The following is a 22,546-nucleotide window of genomic DNA, read 5'->3' as shown; positions in this document are numbered from 1 at the left end:
CTCCTGCTCCTCACCGTACTTTAAGAGCCAAGAGGATATACCTTGGAAGGTCTCCTCACCCATTTGACTCCCATTGATGCCTAAAGGGACGTTTTTAAATGCCAGCTGAAAGTTGATTCAAAAGAAATATTAATTACAGAGAAGTAAACAGCTGTCAGAAATGTCTGGTACTCTAGAACAAGATTGGTGACTTTATTAAGTGGGTTTATGGTCAAAGCCGAGGCTCATCAAATGCTTAGAATCAATTAATAAGGTAAAGAAGAAGAAATGAAACGTAGCCCTGATGATATACTATGCAGCAAGAGGCTCCTGGGAAAAGCACAAGAAAGGATGTGGCCAGAGTGTAAAATTTGCAACTCAGTATGCAAGTTTAGTGGCCAGAGCCCAAGCTGCTTGCCTGGTGTCTCTGTGGCCGTGGGCAGGTCAGTGATTCGCCGTCGTTGCTGCAAACATTTTCATTATTTCCTGGTGCTGTTGGAGGGAGGTAAAATGCACACACATTGCAGGTGATGCACAAATAGGTCTGTTTCACTTGTGACTCCCAGCCCATCAGACTCAGAGCAAGGGTATCCCTCTCACATCCAAACATGAAGCCAGAAATATTCTCCTGAAGGGGTCACATCCCTGCCTGCAAGGAGCATGACTTGGCATCTTTGAAATTCAGCCACACACAGTGTTGCCTTTGGGTTTGGGTTTTCATTGCAGATAGGCCTCCAGGCAGTTGGAAAAGCAGCACAAGGCTGATTAGACAGCCTATGTGGCCACCTTAGAAGAAAGTTTTAGAAAGAACTTACAGAAAGTGTTTTTTTTTTCCTTTTAGGACTTAGTCTTAATGTTACTATCACTGTGTTAAAACACCATGACCAAAGCAACTCGGAGACGAAAGGGTTTATTGAGCCTGTGTTTCTAAATCACAGTTCACCGCCAAAATTAAAGACAGGAACTCAAGTTGGGCATGAACCTGGAGGCAGGAGCTGATGCAAAGGCCATGGAGGGTGCTGCTTACTGGCTTGCTCCACATGGTTTCCTCAGCTTGATTTCTTATAGAACTCAGGACCACCAGTCCAGGGATGGCACTACCCACAATGGGCTGGTCCTTCCCCCATCAATTAGTAATTTAAAAAATGCTCTACAGGCTGGCCCACAGCTTGATCTTACAAAGGCATTTTCTCAGTTGATGCTCCCTCTCCTTCGATGACCCTAGCATGTCAAGCTTACATTAAACTAGTCAATATGGGTCGTGTTTCCTTGTTGACAGCACATGCAGTATACATGCACCCCCCCTTCACACACACACATGCACACACACACACACACACACACACACACACACACACACGTGTTGTCAACCAACACAGAGAATGAAAACATTGAGAACAACTGCATGTCCAGTGAATGCTTCTCCATCAACACTGTTGCTCTCTGTAGCGACCATGGTCACTCATCTCACAAGAAACAATACCCACAAGCCATGTTTCTGAAACACAGCCATGCATAGATCTACATGCCTCATATGTGTTCATTGAATATGCTCTTTTTGTAGTGTCGAAAAGAGGCTCAGAGAATTCTGTTTACCTTCCTAAGCTTGCATAGCTGCTAAGGGATGGAATAAGGGCTAGGTCCCAGCTGTCCACCTCTGGAGCCCAGACCTTCCACCAGCTCCCTACGGTCTCTCACACTCACTCATCTAGACATGTTGCCTCCCCTTGTCAGAGACTCTTCAGTGGCATTGTTTACTCAGACAGTAGACGCCTCAAGCTCAAGTCATTGGAGTCACTACAGGCCACTGCACTAAGCCTCTGAGGGTTTTTACTAACCCAGCACAGATCCCTTCCATTAGCTATTTAATACTGAATGATGCCCCAAGGCCACTGGAGTTGGATGGGACAAACACTGTGCCTTTCCAGGGCAGGGAAACCCTTTAGATTTCAGGGACAAGTTGGTACATGTGACATCATAAGAGGTAATCCCTCACCTGAGGTGGAAAGAGCCAAGCTCTGCCAGAGCTGGCTACCTCTGAATCCCCCTTACCATCCATCCTACTGAGATGGTACTGAGCTTGCGCTAGACACTGGCTCATGTACTTGCCCAGCAAGTATCTATGAACACAGTACAGTGTCTAAGCATCAGGGACATAGGGACAAACCAGAGCATCCCTGTTCACCCTCCAGCTCCCATGCTCTCACACCTCTCATCGCTTACAGAATCTGCCCCACCATGATACTTAAAAGGACCCAAGAATACCATCTACCTTGCCAACTGATTGGTCTAGAATCAGACAGCTGGTCCGGAGAAAAGTCAAAAACCAGAGACCAACATTTGTGTTGGGGGTCGGCCCCACCCCCAACCACCCCCAACACCCATCAAGAATGAAGTTTTACCTACCTGCCTATCATTTCCCTGAGCTGGTGCTATTCTTGTTGTGTTATCACACTGTCCCCCAAACCCCCAAGGTTTGAAATTTTCATTTGGGGAGGTTGTGGTACCTTAGGAAGTAGGGCCTAGCTGGGGGAAGGCTATGAAGGCTGCCCCTGGCCCTGATTTCCACTTCACTGTCTGCTTCCTGGTCCACGTGACCAGCACCTGCTATATACACCCGCGTGGTGTGTGCTCCTGCCACACAGACTAAGCCTTTTCACTTGATTTTCCTATAGCAATGGCTGAAACTCTCTGAAGCTATGGGAAAATGTTGCTTTCTTCTCTAAAGTCACTTCTGTTAGGTATGTTGATCACATGCATGCAAAAGTCACTAATGCAACCCCACTCCTGACATATTACTCTCACGAGGAGGCATGTACATAATGAACCTGACTTACAGAGTGTGACCTCCCCAGGTGTGAATACTGGGTCCTCTGCCTATTCATTGTGATGCCACAGACAGATGCTTTACCACTAACTCCTAATTTACACACTTCCAAATGCACACAAACATAGTGAGAAACAGATAAACTCCGTGCACCTGGCCACCCAGACACAGTGCCTCTTAGTGTGTTTTCAGTTTAGCTTCATCTCCCACAATTTCCATTTTTCTAGAGTATTTTAAGGCAAATCTCGTCCAGGCAAGATGTTAGATGAATTCCTTAACTTCTATCCATCTCAGTTTTTCTAAGCCATAAACTGAGAAGAGCGATGCCCACCTATAAGTCTCTTCCTTCACTAGACAGACATTCATGGAGTTGCTGCAGTGCTCAGACTCAGGTACCAGTGTCAGGGAGACAGCTGCGACCACACATAGGACGTTCCTCCATGGCTTTGTGCTTTGCTGGAAGACGGGCAGATAAAACAAGAGGATTTTACCCAGAACAATGTGGTATAGAGAAAATCCTGGTGACACAGGAGCAGCAGATGACTTGAGGCTAGAGGTCTGGCTAAGGACACCGTTAGAATCAGGCGTGCCAAGGGAGAAGCCCTGGGAAAGACAAACTCAGCACAGAGCACCGCAGGGGCCAGAGCCAGAGGCAGAGGTGGGCTTGGCTACCTAAGGGCTGTTTTGAGTACTGAGCTAACATGTTCACAGCACTTAATGCAGTATCTGGTACCCAGCAAGTGCTAAATAAAGTCAGAGTTCTAAAGGAGGCCTCTAATACAAGATGCCAAATTGGATGTATAGCTTAAAACGGGTCTTTTCTGTGGCCCCAGAGGGGCTTTAAGTTCCTTTAGCACATCCTTCAAATGCCCGTTCCCAGAGGGACACCCACCGGTTCTGCAAACACCTGAAACACAAGAGAGATCAAATAGTGTTGATCACAGCCCACAGTGCCTCACTGGCTCAGTCTCAGTGGGACTCAGTGGTGCAGGCCCGTGACACTGGCTGCCACGGAGTCCTCAAGCTTGGGATCCTACTGATCCTTGGGTACCCTCCAGCCTGCACTTCCTTAAACATAGCCTTCAAAATCTCCAGTTCCAAGGGGACACCCACATGTGTCTCAAAATGAAAGAGAAAGGGATCTGAGGATGTCTCTCCACGGTGGAGTGGGAGCTTACCATGTGAGAGGACATGGGTTCAACCCCCTGCCTGCTCTAGGGGAAAATCTCAGTTCTACTAATCCATAATTATGCAAATGTTGCATCATTAAAAATTTTAAGGCCAAGTTTCGGTCCTATCAATGACCAAAAAAAAAAAAAAAAAAAGCTCTATAGGTTTTGAGAGGTTTCAGTGTATTTGGGGATTTACAATGCCATCTGTCCAAGTCCCTCATTGCATTGCACTATGCTACATACACTTGACTCTTAACCACTGGTATCTATTGATTTTTCTGCCTGTCCTGGCTAGGAAATCTCTCTTCCACCTACATATTACAAAGTATCTGAGAAAATCTATGCCAAATTTTCCAAAAGTCAAGGTAGGACATCCCATACCAACCTTGGTGAATATGGACAAATGAGTGGACCTGAACACTGAGTTCTGTGTCTGCTTCCTAGTTTATGGGAGACATGTTTAGGGATCGATTTGGGAAACAGGCTTGATGGGGGCAGAACACAAGAGCCTTTTCTTTGTTATATATTCCATGTCTTAATATATTAAGTCAATATTTATCCTTAGTATTGAGTGAAATCTCACTTGCTTCAATTATGATGTTGTTAATAATAACAACAACAATAACAACAAGCAGCAGTAGTAGTATAGTAGTAGTAGTAATAGGGCTGGGAGATGACCCAGTGGGTCAAGTGCTCTCTGCACAGGCACAGATGTTCAAGTTCAGATCGCAGCACACCTGTAAAAACTGGGCATGTTAGCATTGTAACACCAGAGCTGGAAGGTAGAAAGAAGAGAATCACAGGGGATCACTGGCCAACCAACCTAGACACAATGGAAAGGGCCAGGCTCAATAAGAAACCATCTCAAAAAATAAGAAAGGGGGAAAAAAGAAGAAAGATGGGAAGAGGAAGGAAAGAAGGGAGGGAGGTAAGGAGGGAAGGAGAGAAGGAGAGAAAGGGAGGGAGGGAGGGAGAGAGAGAGAGAGGAACAACGGACTGAAGGAAGAAGCAAGCACCTAATGTTGACTTCTGGCCTCCACATACAGATAAATGGGTGAACATGCCCTTGTATGCTCATGTAGCTCATGTCACAGATAGATGATAAAAAGTGGATGGATGGGTTGATGGATGGATGGATACATACATGTAGATAAGTAGGTAGGTAGGTAGACAGACAGATGAATGGATGGATTGATGGAAACACATATACATATATGATAGATCAGTAGACAGCAGACAGACAGACAGACAGACATGGACCAAATGCCAAAGCCATGCTGAACATGTGCATAAAACATAAGACTACTCCGCCGCAGAGCTCTACACCCAGGCATAGTCCAGGAAGCAACTGCTTTCACTCTGGCACTCACTGGGTATCTGCTTTCATATGGACATTGCAAGCACTGGAAGGCACGCTGTACCTGAGTTAATATTGCTCTCTGTCTTCATCACATCATGCTACAATATCATACAACTAAAATCCAGCCACTGAAGGATGCTGCACCAGGGTGTATCATGAGACACAAAGGGAACACTGGCAAAGAAACAGTCAAATTCAAGCAATGTCTACAGAGTAGGTATGAGAAATTTGCCTGTGCAGATTCATCTGAGGAAATGAACCTCAGTGGCACAAGATGCTAACAGAAGAGTGGGTGAGGAGTGTGTAGAATCCTATGCACAAATCTTTGCAAGCCCTCTGTAAACAAAGGTGTCCAAAAACATTTTTATTTCAAAACTATGACTGTTAACACAGCCAGGATGAGTCACATCCAGCTCAGTTCCACCTGCGACCCCTCACCTACACCTCCCATCCTGAAAAAGACTTGACTTCTACAGGGATGTTCCTGGGAATACAGGAGGTTGCAGTGGGGGAGGCAGAGTTCTTTCTGAGGACTTGTAGCACAACATGCCCTCACTCAGAAGCTTTAGAGTTTGCCGAAACTCAACATTCCATCAAAATCTGCAACCTGTCCATTAACAACTTGGAAACTTTGCTGATTGTCTACACAGCATGTCAGCCCCTGCAACATTTGACCCAAGCATAAAGGGTGAGATAGCATGGGTGTTTTAAAGATGCCAAGAGCTCCTCATAGTGGCACAGGACTCCAAGCACAAAGGAGGCTGAGGCAGGAGGATTGTAAGTTCAAGGTGAGCCTTAGACACAAAGTAAGATTATATTTCACAGAAGGGTGGGAAGGACGGCAGGAGGAAGAGGAGGAAAAGGAGGAGGAGGAAGGGGAAGGGAGGAGGAAAAGAGAATTGAAGTCTAGTTCTCTCTAGAAGCGTCATTGACGGGGTAATTGAGCAGGGTGAAAGGGACATGCGACTGTTGAAGCCAACAACTTAAATATTAAGTGAAGAATAAGCTAAAAATAGAATGATCCGGCCAGGCAGTGGTGACACACGCCTTTAATCCCAGCACTTGGAAGGCAGAGGCAGGTGGATTTCTGAGTTTGAGGCCAGCCTGGTCTACAGAGTGAGTTCCAGGACAGCCAGGGCTACACAGAGAAACTCTATCTCAAAAAAAAAAAAAAAAAAAAAAAAGAATGATCCATCTTCTTGATGTATCACAAATACATGTATCTGTCTTTTCATTTTTCAATTACAGTCATTGTACCTCCCACAATGCCCTGGGAGTGGTTTTATATTCAGGTAGGCTTGTTCTAATTCATTGTTCTGTGAAGGGCAGGTCTAATTTTTCGCTGATCAGATCAGATCCCTCACCTGTGTTGTCTCCATTAGCCAAATGGCTTCGGGTGACCACGCAGCTTGTTAAGCCCCTAGTAAGTAGTTAATATTAATCATGTAGTACTAGCCTCTCAGTGACCTACTAAGAACATTCCATTTTCTGAACATACACTTTTTAGGTGACTATAATATATAAAAAGTTCCTATGAATCAATAAGAAGATAAATCATTCATTACAAAAAAGCTCATTCTTACTGTTGAACCACTATTCACATATTGATTTTGCATACAATTTATCTTTCTAATGTAAATTCAACTTACAAGGTTACATGCTCCCTATTGTTCTTAGTCAGATGTTCTCAAGAATACTTGAGGGGAAAGGACTGGGTCAACCTGGCAGGATTACATGAAAGTGGTGTCTGTGGAGATTCTCGTAAGGACTCAATGCTGGAGATAGCACTCGTGAAATTCTTCCTGGGATTTACCAGGAACATCCTCCTGTAGCCTTTGTTCTCCTTGACATCAAAGACCATAAAGCAAGGTCTTGTGAGGCCTGAGATTCCAGCTACAGGAAGATCTGAGTTTGAGGTAAGCCTGGGCTGCAGAAGGGCTCAAGGGTGGCCTGGGTATTAGTAAATGAGACCCTGTTTTCAAAATAAAATGAAAAAGCTAGGAATGTGAGCCAGTAATATAATGCCATCTTACTCAAGTATGGATCTAAATCTCACCTTTTTCAGTATTAAAAAAAAATCAATCACCAAGGCACAAACATAGACCCAAAGAGACGCACATACACACAGCAAAGTAGCCCACCACAGAGAGGCTTGAGTTATTCAGGCCTTGGTCATCCATCTTCAGCACAACTATAAATGAAGGCCCCTCCCACACGCAGGATTACTTAGCGTCCCTTCCCTGACCTCTTGCCTTTCACCCTGACCAGCTTTCAGGGGTGAAAGCTGGGAAAGTTTAATTTCAGTGAACAACTTCAGAGTGCTTCAAAGCCACCTCTGAGACTGAGTCTCTACTTCAAGCCTGTCAACCAACACCCTCCACAGCTAGAAACTCCAAACTTTAGTGACCCCCATTTGTTTGGGGAATCCACATTCGTCAGCCTTGGAAATAGCAGCAGATATAGCCAGGTACAGCCACGCTTGCCGCCATTTATCATAGCTGCAGGCTCTGTGGGGTTTGAACATAAAAATTCCAAAAGAAAAGGTCCATGTATTTTACACCACACTGTATTGATTTCTAATACCATATTATGATCCAGTTCACAGATTAAATAATATTTAATCATTTAATGTAATGAAACCTGAAGCATTCTGTTGGGCAGGTTACATTTTCCTACCTGTGTCAATGCTGAACACTGTCATTGCCAACAACTGCAAGAACTTCCAAAACCATGACAGATAATCACCATGTAGAATCAGAGAATCCATGACATCTATGTCAAAGCCCCATACCCTAAACAGACCCCTTCCTTACCCATTGATTATAAAATTGACAACCTAATAACCTGCAACTATTGCAGTCTCAGCAAATGAACAAGCCTTGCAGCTTGTGGGGGAGTTTCAGCAAAGGGTGCCCATCCTGGGAAAGTGCATGACACCAATGCTTCTGCTGTCTTTGGGACCCTCCAAATATGGCTTGCTGCGCCCTCCCAACTGCCTGCCTCTGCTGCTTCCGAGCATGATTCTTCACATTGCTTTGACCTGAAAACATGGTTGCTACGCATGACCACTGTAGCAATGTGCACTTATCAAATCCAAACAACCTCACTGTTCCTCAGCTTCTAACTGCAGCATCAGCGCCACTGTGTGTTGTCTACACAGACCCTTGGAAGCAAAGGAAACCTGTAGAAATAACCCAGGATCCCCCAGGATGCTCTGTCCCAGGAAAAACAGCTACTGAAACACAGTAGTGGAAGAAGCATGCCCCCTTTTCCTGGCAGAGCAAGAGAACCAAATATAGAAGCATGCATATTCATCCCCCATTGCACACACACACACACACACACACACACACACACACACACACACGTGTGCGCGTGCACGTACATGCACACGCACATGTACACACACAGATGCACACATAGAGAAACACACACATACAATGGGGGGTTGCTATAGGTCTTTTTATGAAGCTCATTTTATGTTCTAAAAGATAAAATTCTATGTTCAGTGAGAGCAGTGTAAAACCTAAAAATAACAACCAGTCAACTTCAGAAGACAAATAAAACAGTTGCTTAAGCAATGACCCACTGAAGAATAACCAATAGCAAACACCACCCCATCAACATGAATCAATGAGATAGACTATTAACAGATCAGCAATGTATCAAACCAATGAAAGCGCATTGGTTAAGTACTCAACAAGAGAACCAAGTTTATAGATCAACAATGATGAAGCAATCAAGTCATCTTGTAATTAACAAAATAACCAATCAAGTGGATCACTATTTTACAGGCAACAGAACCACATCAACACTCCTGGTACCAAACTCAGCATCACACGGAACAGAGAAATCTAACTCGTCCTTGAGTTGCCCCCAGGAAATTCTGCCACATTACCACAGCCATATTACCTTGGGAGTGGACGTGGCCAGTGACCTATACTTACGGAGATTGTTTATAGGGGTTCTTGTGTCCATGTTCTCATAATGCTGCACGTGGACCACGATGTTAAGGTCTCTCTCCATGTGGTCAGTGTTGCAGTGGCCCTGTGGCCTCATGACATCTGCAAGGGCTCTGGGGAAACAAAGAACAGAACTCCGCTCACTCACAATACAGCAGTGTGAACCATGTGCCAATCATTGCCCAGACTGGACAAACGAGAAAGCCATTCCTTCCAAGGAGCTGCCATCCCAGGTAGGGATAGAGCAGAGGAAACCACAGAAGCAGGGGAGTGACTGTGAGCAGAGCTCACATGGTCATGCCACATGCTACATACTGCTCACTGGCAAGGTCATCTACCCAGAGGTTGCCCAGAAGGGTCGGATGATGAGTCCATGCACTGCGGCTCCACCCCAGAGGCTGAGTCCTCTGTGCCTACCACAGATGCCAACACTTCTCACTTAGCAATGGTCCAGTACTAGTAACATTTACTTATCCTTACCATAAGCTAATCACTGAGCTAACTGCAATGTCATCTCTTACCTAAGCAAAAGAATATACACTTTCTTGTGAGCTTACATGAAATATTACTTCTCTACAGAAAAATAAACCAAGGCTCAGAGAGGTGAGTTAACTTGCTCAAGGCCACCCAGCCAGTGTGCAGCACAAAGACTTCACCCAATGTTTTCTTTTCATTTATCTTTTTTTTAAAAGAGGTTTGAGTAGTATCAATGACATAACCTCATGATGAGATATAAGCTGGGCTTACATTTAGTACTGAGCAGAGCCAGACAGATGTCACACCCTAAGGTCAGACCTCCAACATGTCTCCCTCCTTATTTACCCTCCATAATATATGTACATTTAGAAATATGCAAACACCCTTAAACATTTGTAGTTCTGCAGTGTTATTTACATGTGAGTCCCTCCACATGTTGGGTCTTCTGGAACCTCCTTCTGTTTTCCCCCTTTGTTCGTGCACACAAATAGAGGTAGAATGCTAACAGTTGATTTCATGTCTCACTAGCACAGCAGAGTTCTCCAGCCTCTCCAGGCCCATATGCACTTACCTGCAGGGATAGCTATCTCCATCTGCAAGCCTAGCAAAATGGAAGACCCAACCAGTCAGTTACTGTGGGTGACAACTGCAAGCATGGAGATGTTCTATAAAAACCAGTGGACTCATCTCTGTAATAATGAGCCATTCCTGGAACCAACAGGTCGATGGACATCTTCAGACTGATCTCCTCTTGGGTCAGGAAGAGGTACACAGCTGCAAGCCCTATCTCCATGTTTTAGGGGATACACCCCGACATCCCTAGCCAGGTTGACTCTCAGGATCCACATCAAAGGAGACAGAGAAAGGGCAGGTACTGCCTTGGCAGGGCCCACCCACACCGCAAAGAGCTCAGCAGAGGCTCTCTGCTGAAGTTATCAATGACATTGATGCTGTCATGTTGAAACTTACTAGATTCACCTTAACTCAGAGGGTTAGACCCTAGAGCTGGGTATGTGGGAGACGATTCTGAATCATCACATGCCAACTGCATGCTCAGGTTAAGTCTTGAGTCTGTGCTAGAGCAACAGGGATCATGCATGAGGACCATGGCTGTGGTGATAGATTATGGTAAGAAGCACAGCCAAGGAGAAGTCTGAAGGGAGAGAAACCCAGGGCAGTGAAGCCAGAGGCCTACAGGGGCCAGAGGACAAGATGACACCCATCAGAGGCAGGAGAATAACAACAGCCCACACAATTTGTTCATTCAGCAGATGTTTATTGTCTACAGTACACCATGCGTGACATGAGGCCCTGGGGACACAGCACGGCACAGGCTGAGAGAGGTCGTGGCCTTCCTGGAGCTTACATTCTATGGGAAAGAATAAAAATAGATATGTTAAATAAAAATAAGCAAGAGCTGAAATAAACAACGAGGAATGGTTCAGCCAACAGAGCCAGGTGCCATAATGACAGCCCAAAAGTAGAAACAGGCCAAACGCCCGTCAGCCGGACAGCAGGACGCAGAGTACAAGATGGAATATTACTCAGCTGTGAAGAGGAAGAATACAGCCCAGACACCAGTCCAGATGTGAATAAACTTGAAAACCGTATGGCCAGTGAAAGAAACACAAAAGGCCTGGGCTGTGTGGTTTCATTTCAGCAAGTGTCTAGAATAGACAAATCCATAAAAAGTATAATCGTGGTTGCCAGAGGTTATGTGGGAGAAAGACTGACCACTAAAAGACAGGGAAGGACTTGGGGGAGGGGAGGGGCGGTTGGTGCTTCATTAGACTTAGTGGCTAAGAAGTATGTTAGAGCGATGGGGAGAGACACCAAGACAACATCTTATGAAGAGGTGAGACTTGAGTGAGCAGTGATAGGCTAGTCACGAGATGCCACAGCTTGGATCTGGACTGTCCCTCAAAGATCCATGGCAAAGGCTCAGTTTTCATCACGATGCAGAGGATGACAGTGGAGATAGGAGAGGATAAGTGGAGGTCTTTAGTCATGGGAGGCAGTGGACATGGGACCTGGCCACTTCCTGTTCTGTTTGCTTTTCTGGCCATGAAGAGAACAGCTGTGCTCTACCCTGTGATCCTGCCAAGATATGCCACCTTAGGGTCAAGGTCAACAGATCGTGAGCTGAAACCTAGGCTATAGGCCAAAACAAACCTCAGTACAAGCTGATCTGCTCACACAGTAGCTACAGTGACAGAAAGCTAGCTCACACAGGGGAAGGTGACAGAAAGAACACGGCAGATACACCATACAGAACAGCACAAAGGCCCTGAGGCAGGAAAGACATTGGGTATCTGAGGAACAGGCAAGCAAGCTAGCAAGGTGGAGCAGGCCAAACAGAGGGAACGAGGCAAGGTAGGCAGCTGTAACCCCTTTTACAGAGTAACGAGTTGCCCACATGACTTCTGAATGTCTGAAATCAAAGTTCATGCCCTTCCCTACCTCTGTGCAACAGGCAAGGTCTGAAACTCAGGAAGGCTTCAGGGAAGGGAGTTCTGAGACAGACAGGACCTTGCAAACCTAACTTGCCTTTTTCACTTCTAAACGGGTTCTTCATCCTGGGCTTCAAAAGACCGCTGAATTCTTCTGGAATTGAATGGAAAATTTGATTGTGCTTTTTTTTTTTCCTTGAGCAAAGAAGCCATAACTTTCATCAGACTCCCCATGGGTTCATCCCAAAGCACCAAAACAGTAGAGCTTTCCTCCATCAGGCTTGTGCCTAGCTTTAGTGGCCTTTGGTCACTAAAATGAGAAATCAATTCAGTTCTCTGTGTTGATGTCACTGCCTGCACTAGGTCCACACAGCAGACCGCAGGAGTCAGGGACCAAGGATCAAAGGAGGTCCCAGAGACACCTTTACCAGGCTCCTTAACTTCAGTCATAAGTGTCCCACAGGAAAGGTACACATTAAATTATAAACTTTATGTCAGCTGGACATTACAAAGCATGCAGATAAATGAAAAGCTATCTTCTATAAACCCACAGGCTGAAGGCAGATCTGCAAATGCAACAACATGGCAGACCAGGTCTGGTTGTGCACACCTGTAATCCTAGTCCTGGCAAGTTTGAGGCTACCCTGGTTTACATGAGCAGTTCAAGGTCAACCTAGGTGACACAGAGTCCACAATGAGAACAGAACAGAAGAAAGGGTAAGAAAGAACAAGGGGAAAGTGAGGTAGAGATTGAGAAGATGGGGGAGATGGAGGAGATGAAGATGGAGGAGATAGGGGAGATGGAGAAGGAGGAGGAGATGGGGAGATGGAGGAGATGAAGATGGAGAAGATGAGATGGAAGCGGTGGGGAAGATGGAGATTAGACAGAAGGTGGAGACAGAGATGAATTGGAGATAGAGGAGATAGAGATGTGACAAAGATGGAAATAGAGAAGATGGAGGTGGGAGGAGGAGGAGAATAGAGATATGGAGACGAAAAGAGGGGGAAGAGGAAGAAGAGGAGGAAGAGAAAGAGGAGAAAGAGGAGGAGGAGAGAACACCACTCTCAATTACCTTCTTACAAAGTTAAAACATTTAGTTCCAAGCAAAGTCGTCCAAAATAATCAAAACTCTCAAGAAGAACATTCAAAGTGTGCATTTATTTATGCATGAGGAACATCATCCTTAGTGTGTACAATGCTTTGGAAGTGTAGTTAGTGGAAGCAGGAAGACATCACAACTAACTACAGACTTCAAGGTTTATTTTCTCACCTTCTCCACAGTCCACAGCTATGCCTTATAGCACATCTCACATTTGTTCAGAGGTCTTGGCATATACTTGTTGCAGAGTGAGCGTACTAAACAGCTTTAGGTAGGGGTGTGTCAAAGCCTGTAATGACTCAGGGGGAAGGGCATCCCAGTCATCAGAAACAAAACAAGCCAACACTTGAGGGATTAACAAATAGTCCTGGTGTCTGTTTGGGTCTGAATAACACAAAAGACTGATCCTTCCCCAACTAACAGAATTCTCCTGCCAGGCGGCTGTGAGATCTGAGCATCTGTCCTTTCCAGTTCTGTGGAGTCCTCTCTGTCAACGTTCAGGCTTGATCTGAGACATGAGCTTGGCAAATTTTAGACTTGATAATTCCACATAATAAAGCTTTTGATGTTTTAATTCTGTTTCCTGGAGCACCAGGTTTCATTTGAGCCCCACACAAGAGCAGCTACACTTAGATTTCTTTGCCTCCCACCCCACACACACTCTTAGCCCCATTTAGAACAATTGTGTTGACATATTATCTTTGAGGTTGGAAAATGATTACATATTGGCAATTTCACAAGCTTCAAACTCATATCAATTTTCTTGTACATTTCATGGTGTGTTGTTACCTATCCCTCCAGTATGTGAGGGAAAGAATTGCACTTGTATCTGTCACTACCCTCTCATAGTTATAGCTCAGTGTTGATCATAAAGTAGATATTTAATATGTGTTGAATATCTAAGATAACCATTAGATAGATGGAGGATGGATGGATGGATGGATCAATGGATGAATGGATAGATGGACAGATGGACAGGTGGAGAAGGTCACGCCATGTAAAACAGAACAACAGAAATAGAACTATCTTTATTAGGCACTCAAGACACATTATGGGACATTTGTCCCTGCATTCCTGACTGTGAATGATAATGGATGATAAGACAGCCAACCAATCAACTGATAACCTGATCATAACTAATAACCAATCACTTTGGGACCATGCTACAAAAGGAAGAGGATAACACTGAGCACTAAGCCAGGCACGTGGAGGAGTGGGGCGTGGGCCTCAGCTGAGAGGCCTGAGGAGGCTTCCCGGAGAAGGCAACACTAGAGTAAAAACCTGAAGGGTGAGGACCAGCCACTTCAGATCTAAAGGAAGACGACTCATCCAGACAGACAGACAGAGAATGAGCATGGCCTGCCTGGCTGGTGGACAAAATAGAAACATTATATCACTTTTCTTTGTGATACAGAAGGCAAGTATAAGATGCCAATATTTCCATAGGGAGAGCCAAGCCCCAGGACCTGCCCTGAGGGCTCCCAGGGGTCTAACTGTGTCTGGAGATTTGTTGCACTTTACTTGTTTGGTTTTGGTCTTATGTTTTGTTTTGAGACAGCATCTCGTGTATTAGAGGCTGCCCTCAAATTCCCTATGTAGCGGAGGAACTATTAATCCTCCTGACCCCACCCGACCCCAGAGCTGAGAGTGTAATTGTACAGCCTATCAGCCAGGCTTCATGCTAGGCCAGTACTCGACCAACCAAACCACATGACAAGTTCATAGCCTGAGTTTTAAGCACATCAGTGGGCTTTCTGAGAATCATCTCTTGCACAAGAAACGTCATTGTTGTGTTCATTGTTCCGGACACAAGGACAATGGTCACAATCAAATTTTCTATAGTGGTGATTTACACCAGTGCAAACAGATATCAAAGCACATCAAACTCTTCAATCAAGACGTGTGCATTTGATGGCCTAAGTTATGCTTCCATAAAGATGATTTCAGTCCCCAAAGAGACGCAAATACGTCCTGTAAGAAAAATAGATACTTCCATGATACATGTGGGCTTCTCCAGCTTGGGAAGCCAGGAATAACCACAGGCATGCTGGGAGATGGGTGGGTAACAAGAGGGGTGCTAGAGGGCCACAGCGAAGGCCCACGGAAGGGGGTGCTTGCCGCTCAATGTCACATCTTTGCAAAGGACTACAACTCTTCTAAAGCATTTTTGAAAACCACACAGGCCACTGCTATGTCGTTTGCCTACATGGATTTAATTTTTTCTGGCTTGGAATTTTTTATTCTGTTTGAAGATGGGAAAACAACATGTGTTTCCTACCAGCTTCAAGTGGAGAGAGCTTCAAATATGCATGTCTGCCCTCAAGGTTTGTTTCCCTCGTGTTTCCACTGAGAGGTCTAACCCTGCTAGGACAGGTACAGAAAACATTCTTAGACTTGACCTCACATGGACTCGCAGAAGGCCCTGCTGTGCACTGCTGTTTTCGGGGCACTGAGTACTTCTTTGTGATCTGAGAAGACTAAGGTCTTATGGGCACACGCTCCAGTGCGGTGCAGACTAGCGGCCAAGGACCTGTTCCCTGCTTCAGATCATCTGGGTTTGAAGCCAGTCTCCTCTAGCTCACTGGGTGCTCATTCACCGTCTTGGAAAGCAGTCTGTGCCTCCGTAATCAGCAGACTGTCATAGAAGCTACCTTGTGGGGGAGGGGTGTGAAATTAAATGAGAATTTATACACAGGCTTGTGGCAAAATTGCAAATCTAACACGGGTTCTTCGACATCCCCCAGACAGCACTTTGCAGTACATTTAATCTAGTCATACACAAGCCATCCTTCCTGTTCAGAGCCTGCCAGCTTCTTCTGATCAGATGGAAATACAAATCCAGATAGGTTTGGAGAGTTGGCCACCACCACAGAGTAGAGTAAGGATAGGAACTGAGGTCTAAGTTACAATGTCACCCCCTTCAGTGGACAAGAGGAAGCAGTCAAGTAAGAAGGATGCTGGGTAGTGATTCTGGCTGGGCTCTGTGCTAATCACTTTCCAAGCCTGCTCCTTACTGAATCCTCAACCTGCAGATAAGAACAGGGGTTGCAGAGATGTGAAGCAGGCTTCCCAAGGTCACCCAAGCATTGAGAGACTTCACTAGATCTGCTGGGAGCATGTGCTGTTCACACAAGCCTTCTGACTCTCCCCAGGAGCTCCAAGAGGATGAAGTAAACCCAAGAGCCCTCTGAAGGGGACGGTGACCATCAAGGCACAACCAGCAGCTGTTCTGTGAAAACTGCAGGTGCAGCTACCAGAGCTCCGAATGGGACAGAGGAATTACAAATTGGAATTCTCTTAGAAATCCAGTTCTTCAATACAAGCTACTGACTTGAAGTTGGTTTTAAAATTGTGTGGATATTAGGGGGGTGGAAGAAATGTCACAGCCAAATACAACAACGCCTCTTTACCAAATCCAGATGTAAAGCCAAACCCTGAAGGACATGTGGGGTGTGAGAGGGAGACTTTAATATGATCAGGCATTTAATGACTGTGACATTTTTGTTCTCTAAGTTGTATCATGGAATCGTATTGCATGAGGGATGTTGTTCTTAGGAGACCCATGCTGCAAGTATTTGGGAACTGAATGCTCTGTCTACAGCTTATTTTCAAATGGTTCTGCTGTATGGGGCTAAGAGGGAGAAATGAAGAAAGGGAAGGAAGAAGAGGGATGGAGGAAAAAAAGAAAGAAGAAAGAACAGAGAAAGGAAATGAGGGAGGAAGGAAGGAGGGGGGAAAGAAGGAGGTAAGAAGAGAGGGAGAGAGTCAGAGAAGAAGGAAGAAAGAGAAGAAAAGAGGGAAGGAAGAAGGGAGAGAGGGAAAGAGGGAGAGAAGGAGGGAGGGAGAAAAGAGGGAGAAAGGACAAAAGAAATAGGAAGAAAGCATCAAAATGAAGCAAAAGTTAACAAAACTGTAAAGCTAGTAGAATTAAGATTAGTGGTTCACAGCAAGGGGATTTTACTCCTCTGTGTCAACTGAGTGTCTAGTGACATTTTCTACTGTCCGTAGACACGTGTGTGTCTTGGGGGGGGGGGGGTGTTGTCATCTACTAAGTGGGTGGAGGTCAAGGATGGTGTCAGACGCTCGTCAATGTGCAAAGCAGTTCCTACTACAGGAGCTACTATCCAGCCTGAGTGTGAGCAGCACCAGGGTGACAGGCCCTGATTCAGGCAAGGACTGTCCTGCAGTCCTTTGTATTCACTTCAGGGGTTTTACATGTGTCAGCTTTTTCCTAGTAAAAACTTATGGTAGCACACACCTATAATCTATTCCCTGGGAACCTGTGATAAATAGATCATGAGACAGAGGCCAGCCTGGGCCATGTGATCAGACTAGATCACAAAACAATACACAGAAAACTCAAGACACATAAAGGGTAACACTTTGCAAGCCAGAGGGAATCTATCTACCCAGGGGCTTTCAGGGCCACAGTCAGCCCTCACTGCAATCACTCCTTCCACTAAACAGTGGAAGCCACAGTGCCTGTGGCTGCTGTGGTGACGCTATAGAGAGAGCTACGTCCACAGTCCTCCTTCTCTCTCCCTCTTTCTCCCCCTCTGAGGGGCGCTTGACCCTGTGGGAGTTAGAGATCAATGTCTGAACACCCTGTGTGATCACTCTGCACCTTCCATTTGGGAACCGGGCATTTCACTGAGCCTGGAGCTCAGCAATTGCCTAGGCTTTAAGAAGACCCTGGGGATCGCTTCTCCGCCTTTTGGCTAAGATCAAGTGAAGGAGCCCCTGGGATCTGCCTGTCTCCACCTCTAGCACTGGAGTTACAGACACTCACCACAGTGCTTGGCTTTTTAGGTGGGTACTGGGATTTGAACCCAGGTCCTCATTCTTGCACAGCAGGCACTCTTTCCCAGTGGGCCAACCACTTAGTCCTTACAAGATGGCGTGAGTTCTCCCCACCCCTCCTGGTGGCTGTCCTCCTCAGCCCAGAGCCAACCAGGCCATATTCCAAGGATTCCAAATGAGCATTCTGACATGCTGGGGGGCCTACATTAGAAAACACAAGTTTCCTGGTCACTGGGACAAAGTGTGCAGAGGAACACTGCCTGCCACCTGTATGTCCTTGACAAGGTGCTTCCCAGGCAAAATGAGAAAAAAACAAAAAACAAAAAACCTGAGCCTGTAAACACTGCGAGACTGCAGCTGGCGGGCTCACTGCTCCTGGACTGTGCCTCACCTCACAGCAGCCTCTTTGCTTCTAAGCGGGTGCACCGGTCCCGGCTGGAGGGCCCCTCAGCACCATCAGGCAAAAGCTAAGGAGCTAGTTGCCACACTGGGCTCCAAAGGGTTAAGTATATAAGCAGCATGTGATACAATCAGAGGGGCTGGGACAGCCCAGGTGCCACAGAAAGGTTAGACTTGTGGAGAGAACACGGAATGCAGAAAGAGTCACACTGTCTGCCCTCTGCTTTTCTCTTGGATTAATTCTGCATGTCCTCCCTTCCAGTGTTTCCCCTGGATGTCACAGTCACTGAAAAGAGGTGCTAAAGAAGAGATCTGAGGCCCACTTTAAATACACTATCAATGACCATGGAAAGAGCCTAAACATCTGTATCCGAGAAACTCCCTGGACGCAGAAGCTGGGCCTGAAGACATCTGACTCGAGTTCGAGTGGGTTGGGCCCAGAATTATTATCAATGTCAAAATGTTCTTCTAACTGCATGACTTTAAGCAAAGCCACTTCACCTGTGCCATGATTTTCTCCTATGTAAATAGGGAATTAAAATAGCAGCCATGTCATAGGCTAACAGTGAGAACTGAGTTCACACACACACACACACACACACACACACACACCTCACAGTGCCTGGCACCCAGCCCTGTGCTCAGTAAGTGTTCACTCTGGTCCTTCACAGTGTTTGGATGAACATGAGCATCACCTGGAGAGCTTTGCCAGCCCTGGTACTTGGCTCCCACCCCACATTCTAATTTAAAGTCAAAAGGGGTGGGGCCCCTGACAACAGGAACTTTATGCAGTACAGGTGGTCTGAAACAACAGCACACTTGAAAAGCAGCCCTAAGAAGCTGCCTGTAACATAATCCAGTCTTCTCCCTTGCCAAGGCCGGGCACTTCCACTGCATTTTAAAATCCATGAATGTTTATGGAAGAACCTAGTTAAGTACCTAGCTCTAGGTACTCCTGGATGTGACCTCCAAACAGACCTTACCTAGAATCTGCACAAAAACTGGAGTTGATACCTCTAAAAAGAGCTGCCTGAGAGGAGGGGTTAAGACAGGAAAGTGGGTTCCCACTAAGCCCCTGGGTATCTGTGGAGAGCTAGGTTGACCAGGACACCAGTCCAAGGGAGCCTGAAGCTGTAGCCTCACCCACGGACCTGCCAACCCACAGACATGCTCCTCTCTCCTCCAAATCCCAGAAAAGGAAACTTGAGAACTTAGCAAAAAGGCACAGTGGAGATTTCAGCCCAAGTTAAGGAGTCAGCAAGGCAGCTTTCCTGTCTCTGGTTCCTTACAAAGCAACATGCTTGTCACAGACCTGCATCCAATTCTCACCCAAGCCCTAAGGGCAACAGGAGATGTCCCTGGATAGGGCTTTCCTACAGCGAACCTACTAGGAAGCTGAAGTTAAAGCACCTTGGGTAGCAGGAGATAGGCTGGGCCAACACCTTTTCTTGGTTCCAGTTTCCTGGATTCCCTGGGAGCTTATTTTTGTGCCCCAAGAAAATACCATCTACCACTAACCCAAACTGACCAGAACTTCCCCATCGTCCCTCCAGGTTCCTTATCTCTGGGAGAAGGAAAAACTCATACATAGGATACCATTTCTCATACAAACAGAAAATGGTTACTAGTGAAGTGGGAATGCTCCTTTGCCTATTTTTGCTAGGTCTCTTTGTTCAGTTTTTAGGCATGTACACAGATAGCATGCATACACACACACACACACATACACCTACGTGGGTGGGCAGGGGGCGGGGCTTGGAGAGTGAAAAGAACACTGTGACTTCAATGCCCAGACTCCAAGTCAGTTGGGCTTTGGCTCTGGCCATCCTGAGGTCAGCTGGCCCTAGTTCTTCCCTGCATCCCTCTCACCCAGACCTCATACTAACCCAGCATCGCTCCCCTGGCTCCTGGCTTACTCTGTATCCTTCACCTCCAAAGTTATTGAGTTCTGGGAATCAATTTAGACACTTGGGGGAGGGGTTAAACAAAAAGGCAAATCGCTCCCTTAATCCCAAATGCATTCTCCCATCTGCTGCCGCTGCTGGGACTTGCATAATGAATAAAGGGAAAGGGACGTTGATGAATCAAGGTGCTTGAAGGGTGAAGGGGGGGCTCAGCGCCAAGCCAGGCAAGGTGTGCAGTGATGGCCGGCCAGCCGCAGCACAGAGAGGGGTAGATGGTGAAGGAGAAATGCAAAGAGGAAAGGAGAGGTTCCAATCAAGGGCCCTCAAAGCTCTGGGGAAATGCCAGCTCCAGGAGGCTTTTGTTCTGGCCCTCTCCGTGCACTCTCCCTAACCTTTGCTTCATTTTTGCTAGTGTACAAGTTGCAGGAGATACTCACTCTTTCCCTCCCTCCCTCCAACACACAGGCACAAGAGGGATCACACACGCCCCCCCCCCACTTCCTTTCAGGTTCCCCTGCCTCTGTTTACCTAGGGAGGAACATCCAGAATAAATGAATCCTCTCCCCCAAACGCAAGAGTTTAAAGACCCGGGTATGTGTCTCAAGTTCCACCACCATATCTGGTGAGAGGGAACAGTGGGTGGGAGAGGAGGAAAGAGACTTTCCCCTTCCACACTCCTCACCCCCACCTGTGCTGAACCCAATGCCTAGCTCAATGCTGCAAGCAAAGTTGACGTCCTGGGTGACATTCCCAATCGGAGACCTTGGGGTGGAGGGAAGCACGGCTAGGGGATGTTGGAGAAGGATGATGGGAAAGGAAAGTGAACCCAAAGAGGAGGGCGAGGGGAGGCAGCCCACCTGGACATGTGTTCCCTTTGGGGCCGGTGCGCTTTCTCTAGCCCCAGCTTGGTGAAGATGCCCACCAGCACCATGACAGCCACCACCCCGCAGATGATGTAGACGATAAGGTTGGTCTTGTCCTTGGTGGGGTCGTGCAAGGGGTCATCCTTACGCGCTGGGGGCTTGCCCGTGTTAAGCCAGAGTGGCGTGTCGTAGTTGGTACAGGTGCTCTGGTTCAGTCGCCGCTTCTTAAACGTGCAGCAGAACCGGAAGCCACAAGTCCCGCAGCAGAAGATGAAGTCGCCGGAGCTGCAGTTGAACGGCGGGTCCCACTGGCCCATGACATCGAAGTAGCCCCGACAGGAGTCCGGCGTGGGCGCTCGAGTCGGTGGTGCGTCGGAACCCCCGACGCCCTCGCCGGCCTCTCCGGAGGCGGCCCCGGAGCGGTTGCCCCCCGTGAGCAGCAGTACGCCGCCCAGTTGCGCCAGCTGCCCGTGCCCGGCTCGCTCCTGCGCCCGGCACATGCGGGCACACAGCTCGGTGAGGAAGCAGCCGAGGAGCAGCCGGAGGATTCGGCGCATCGTGTCTCCCAGCTCGGGCTGGAGAGCTCGGCCGCCGCTGGAGCCGCTGCCGCCGCCTCTGGACGCACGGCCGAAGCTGCCGAGGCTGCTGGCGGGGGCTGCGGGCCGCCGCTGAACGCACATGCAGGGAGGCGGCGCGGGGCGCTCGGTGGTCGGCGGCCACTGCGCTCGGCTCAGACTGCGTTCGCCTCCAGCGCGCCGCGCGCCGAGGAAGGGGGCCGGCCGGGGAGGAGCGCGCCGGGGCCGGGCGGGGACGGAGCAGGAGCGGGGGCCAGCGCGGGGTGCAGGTCCTGCTAGCCACCGGGGGAGGCGGGGGCGGAAAGCAGGGGAGAGTCGCTGTGTTCGTAACTCCCCTCCGCCCGCCGCCCGGGACTAGGAGCCCCACGTTCTCTCGCTCGCAGGATGCTCTTCCCCTCTCCAGCACGCCAAGTGCGCTGGAGAGAGAGAGAAGCGACACTTGTGGAATGAAGGGAGGGCCAGAGGGAAGGGGGAAGGGGAGGAGGGCGGGTAGAGGAGGAGCGCGGGGGGGGGGGGGGGCGGGGGAGCGCTAGCGCGAAAGGGGCGGGGGCGCGGAAAGAGGTGACTCGGGCGGGCGGGGGCGAACGGGGGGCGTGCAGAGAGCGCTCGGGCAGAAGCTGCAAGCTCCGCTGCCTCCAGGCTCGGAAGAACAGCTCTGATTTCTCGGCAGGTGGAAAG

The 22,546-nt window shown here is 47.6% G+C and overlaps 1 protein-coding gene across 1 annotated transcript in view; it reads right to left on the bottom strand.

Moving 5' to 3' along the window:
- Positions 1-22,295, bottom strand: part of Shisa9 (shisa family member 9) — a 307,233-nt gene extending 284,938 nt beyond the window's left edge. Inside the window, exons 1-2 of the mRNA XM_052197254.1 lie at positions 21,288-22,295; positions 9,286-9,413 (exon numbers count right to left, since the gene is read on the bottom strand). Coding sequence (XP_052053214.1) covers positions 9,286-9,413; positions 21,288-21,973 — 814 coding nt within the window. The 5' untranslated portion in view covers positions 21,974-22,295. The remainder of the gene's footprint in view (positions 1-9,285; positions 9,414-21,287) is intronic.
- Between the last annotated feature and the right edge of the window lie 251 nt (positions 22,296-22,546).

Source organism: Apodemus sylvaticus, chromosome 10 (assembly GCF_947179515.1).
Source record: "Apodemus sylvaticus chromosome 10, mApoSyl1.1, whole genome shotgun sequence".
NCBI lineage: Eukaryota > Metazoa > Chordata > Mammalia > Rodentia > Muridae > Apodemus > Apodemus sylvaticus.
The sequence above is the reverse complement of the archived record's forward strand: the minus strand, read 5'-3'. Positions and strand labels throughout refer to the sequence as shown.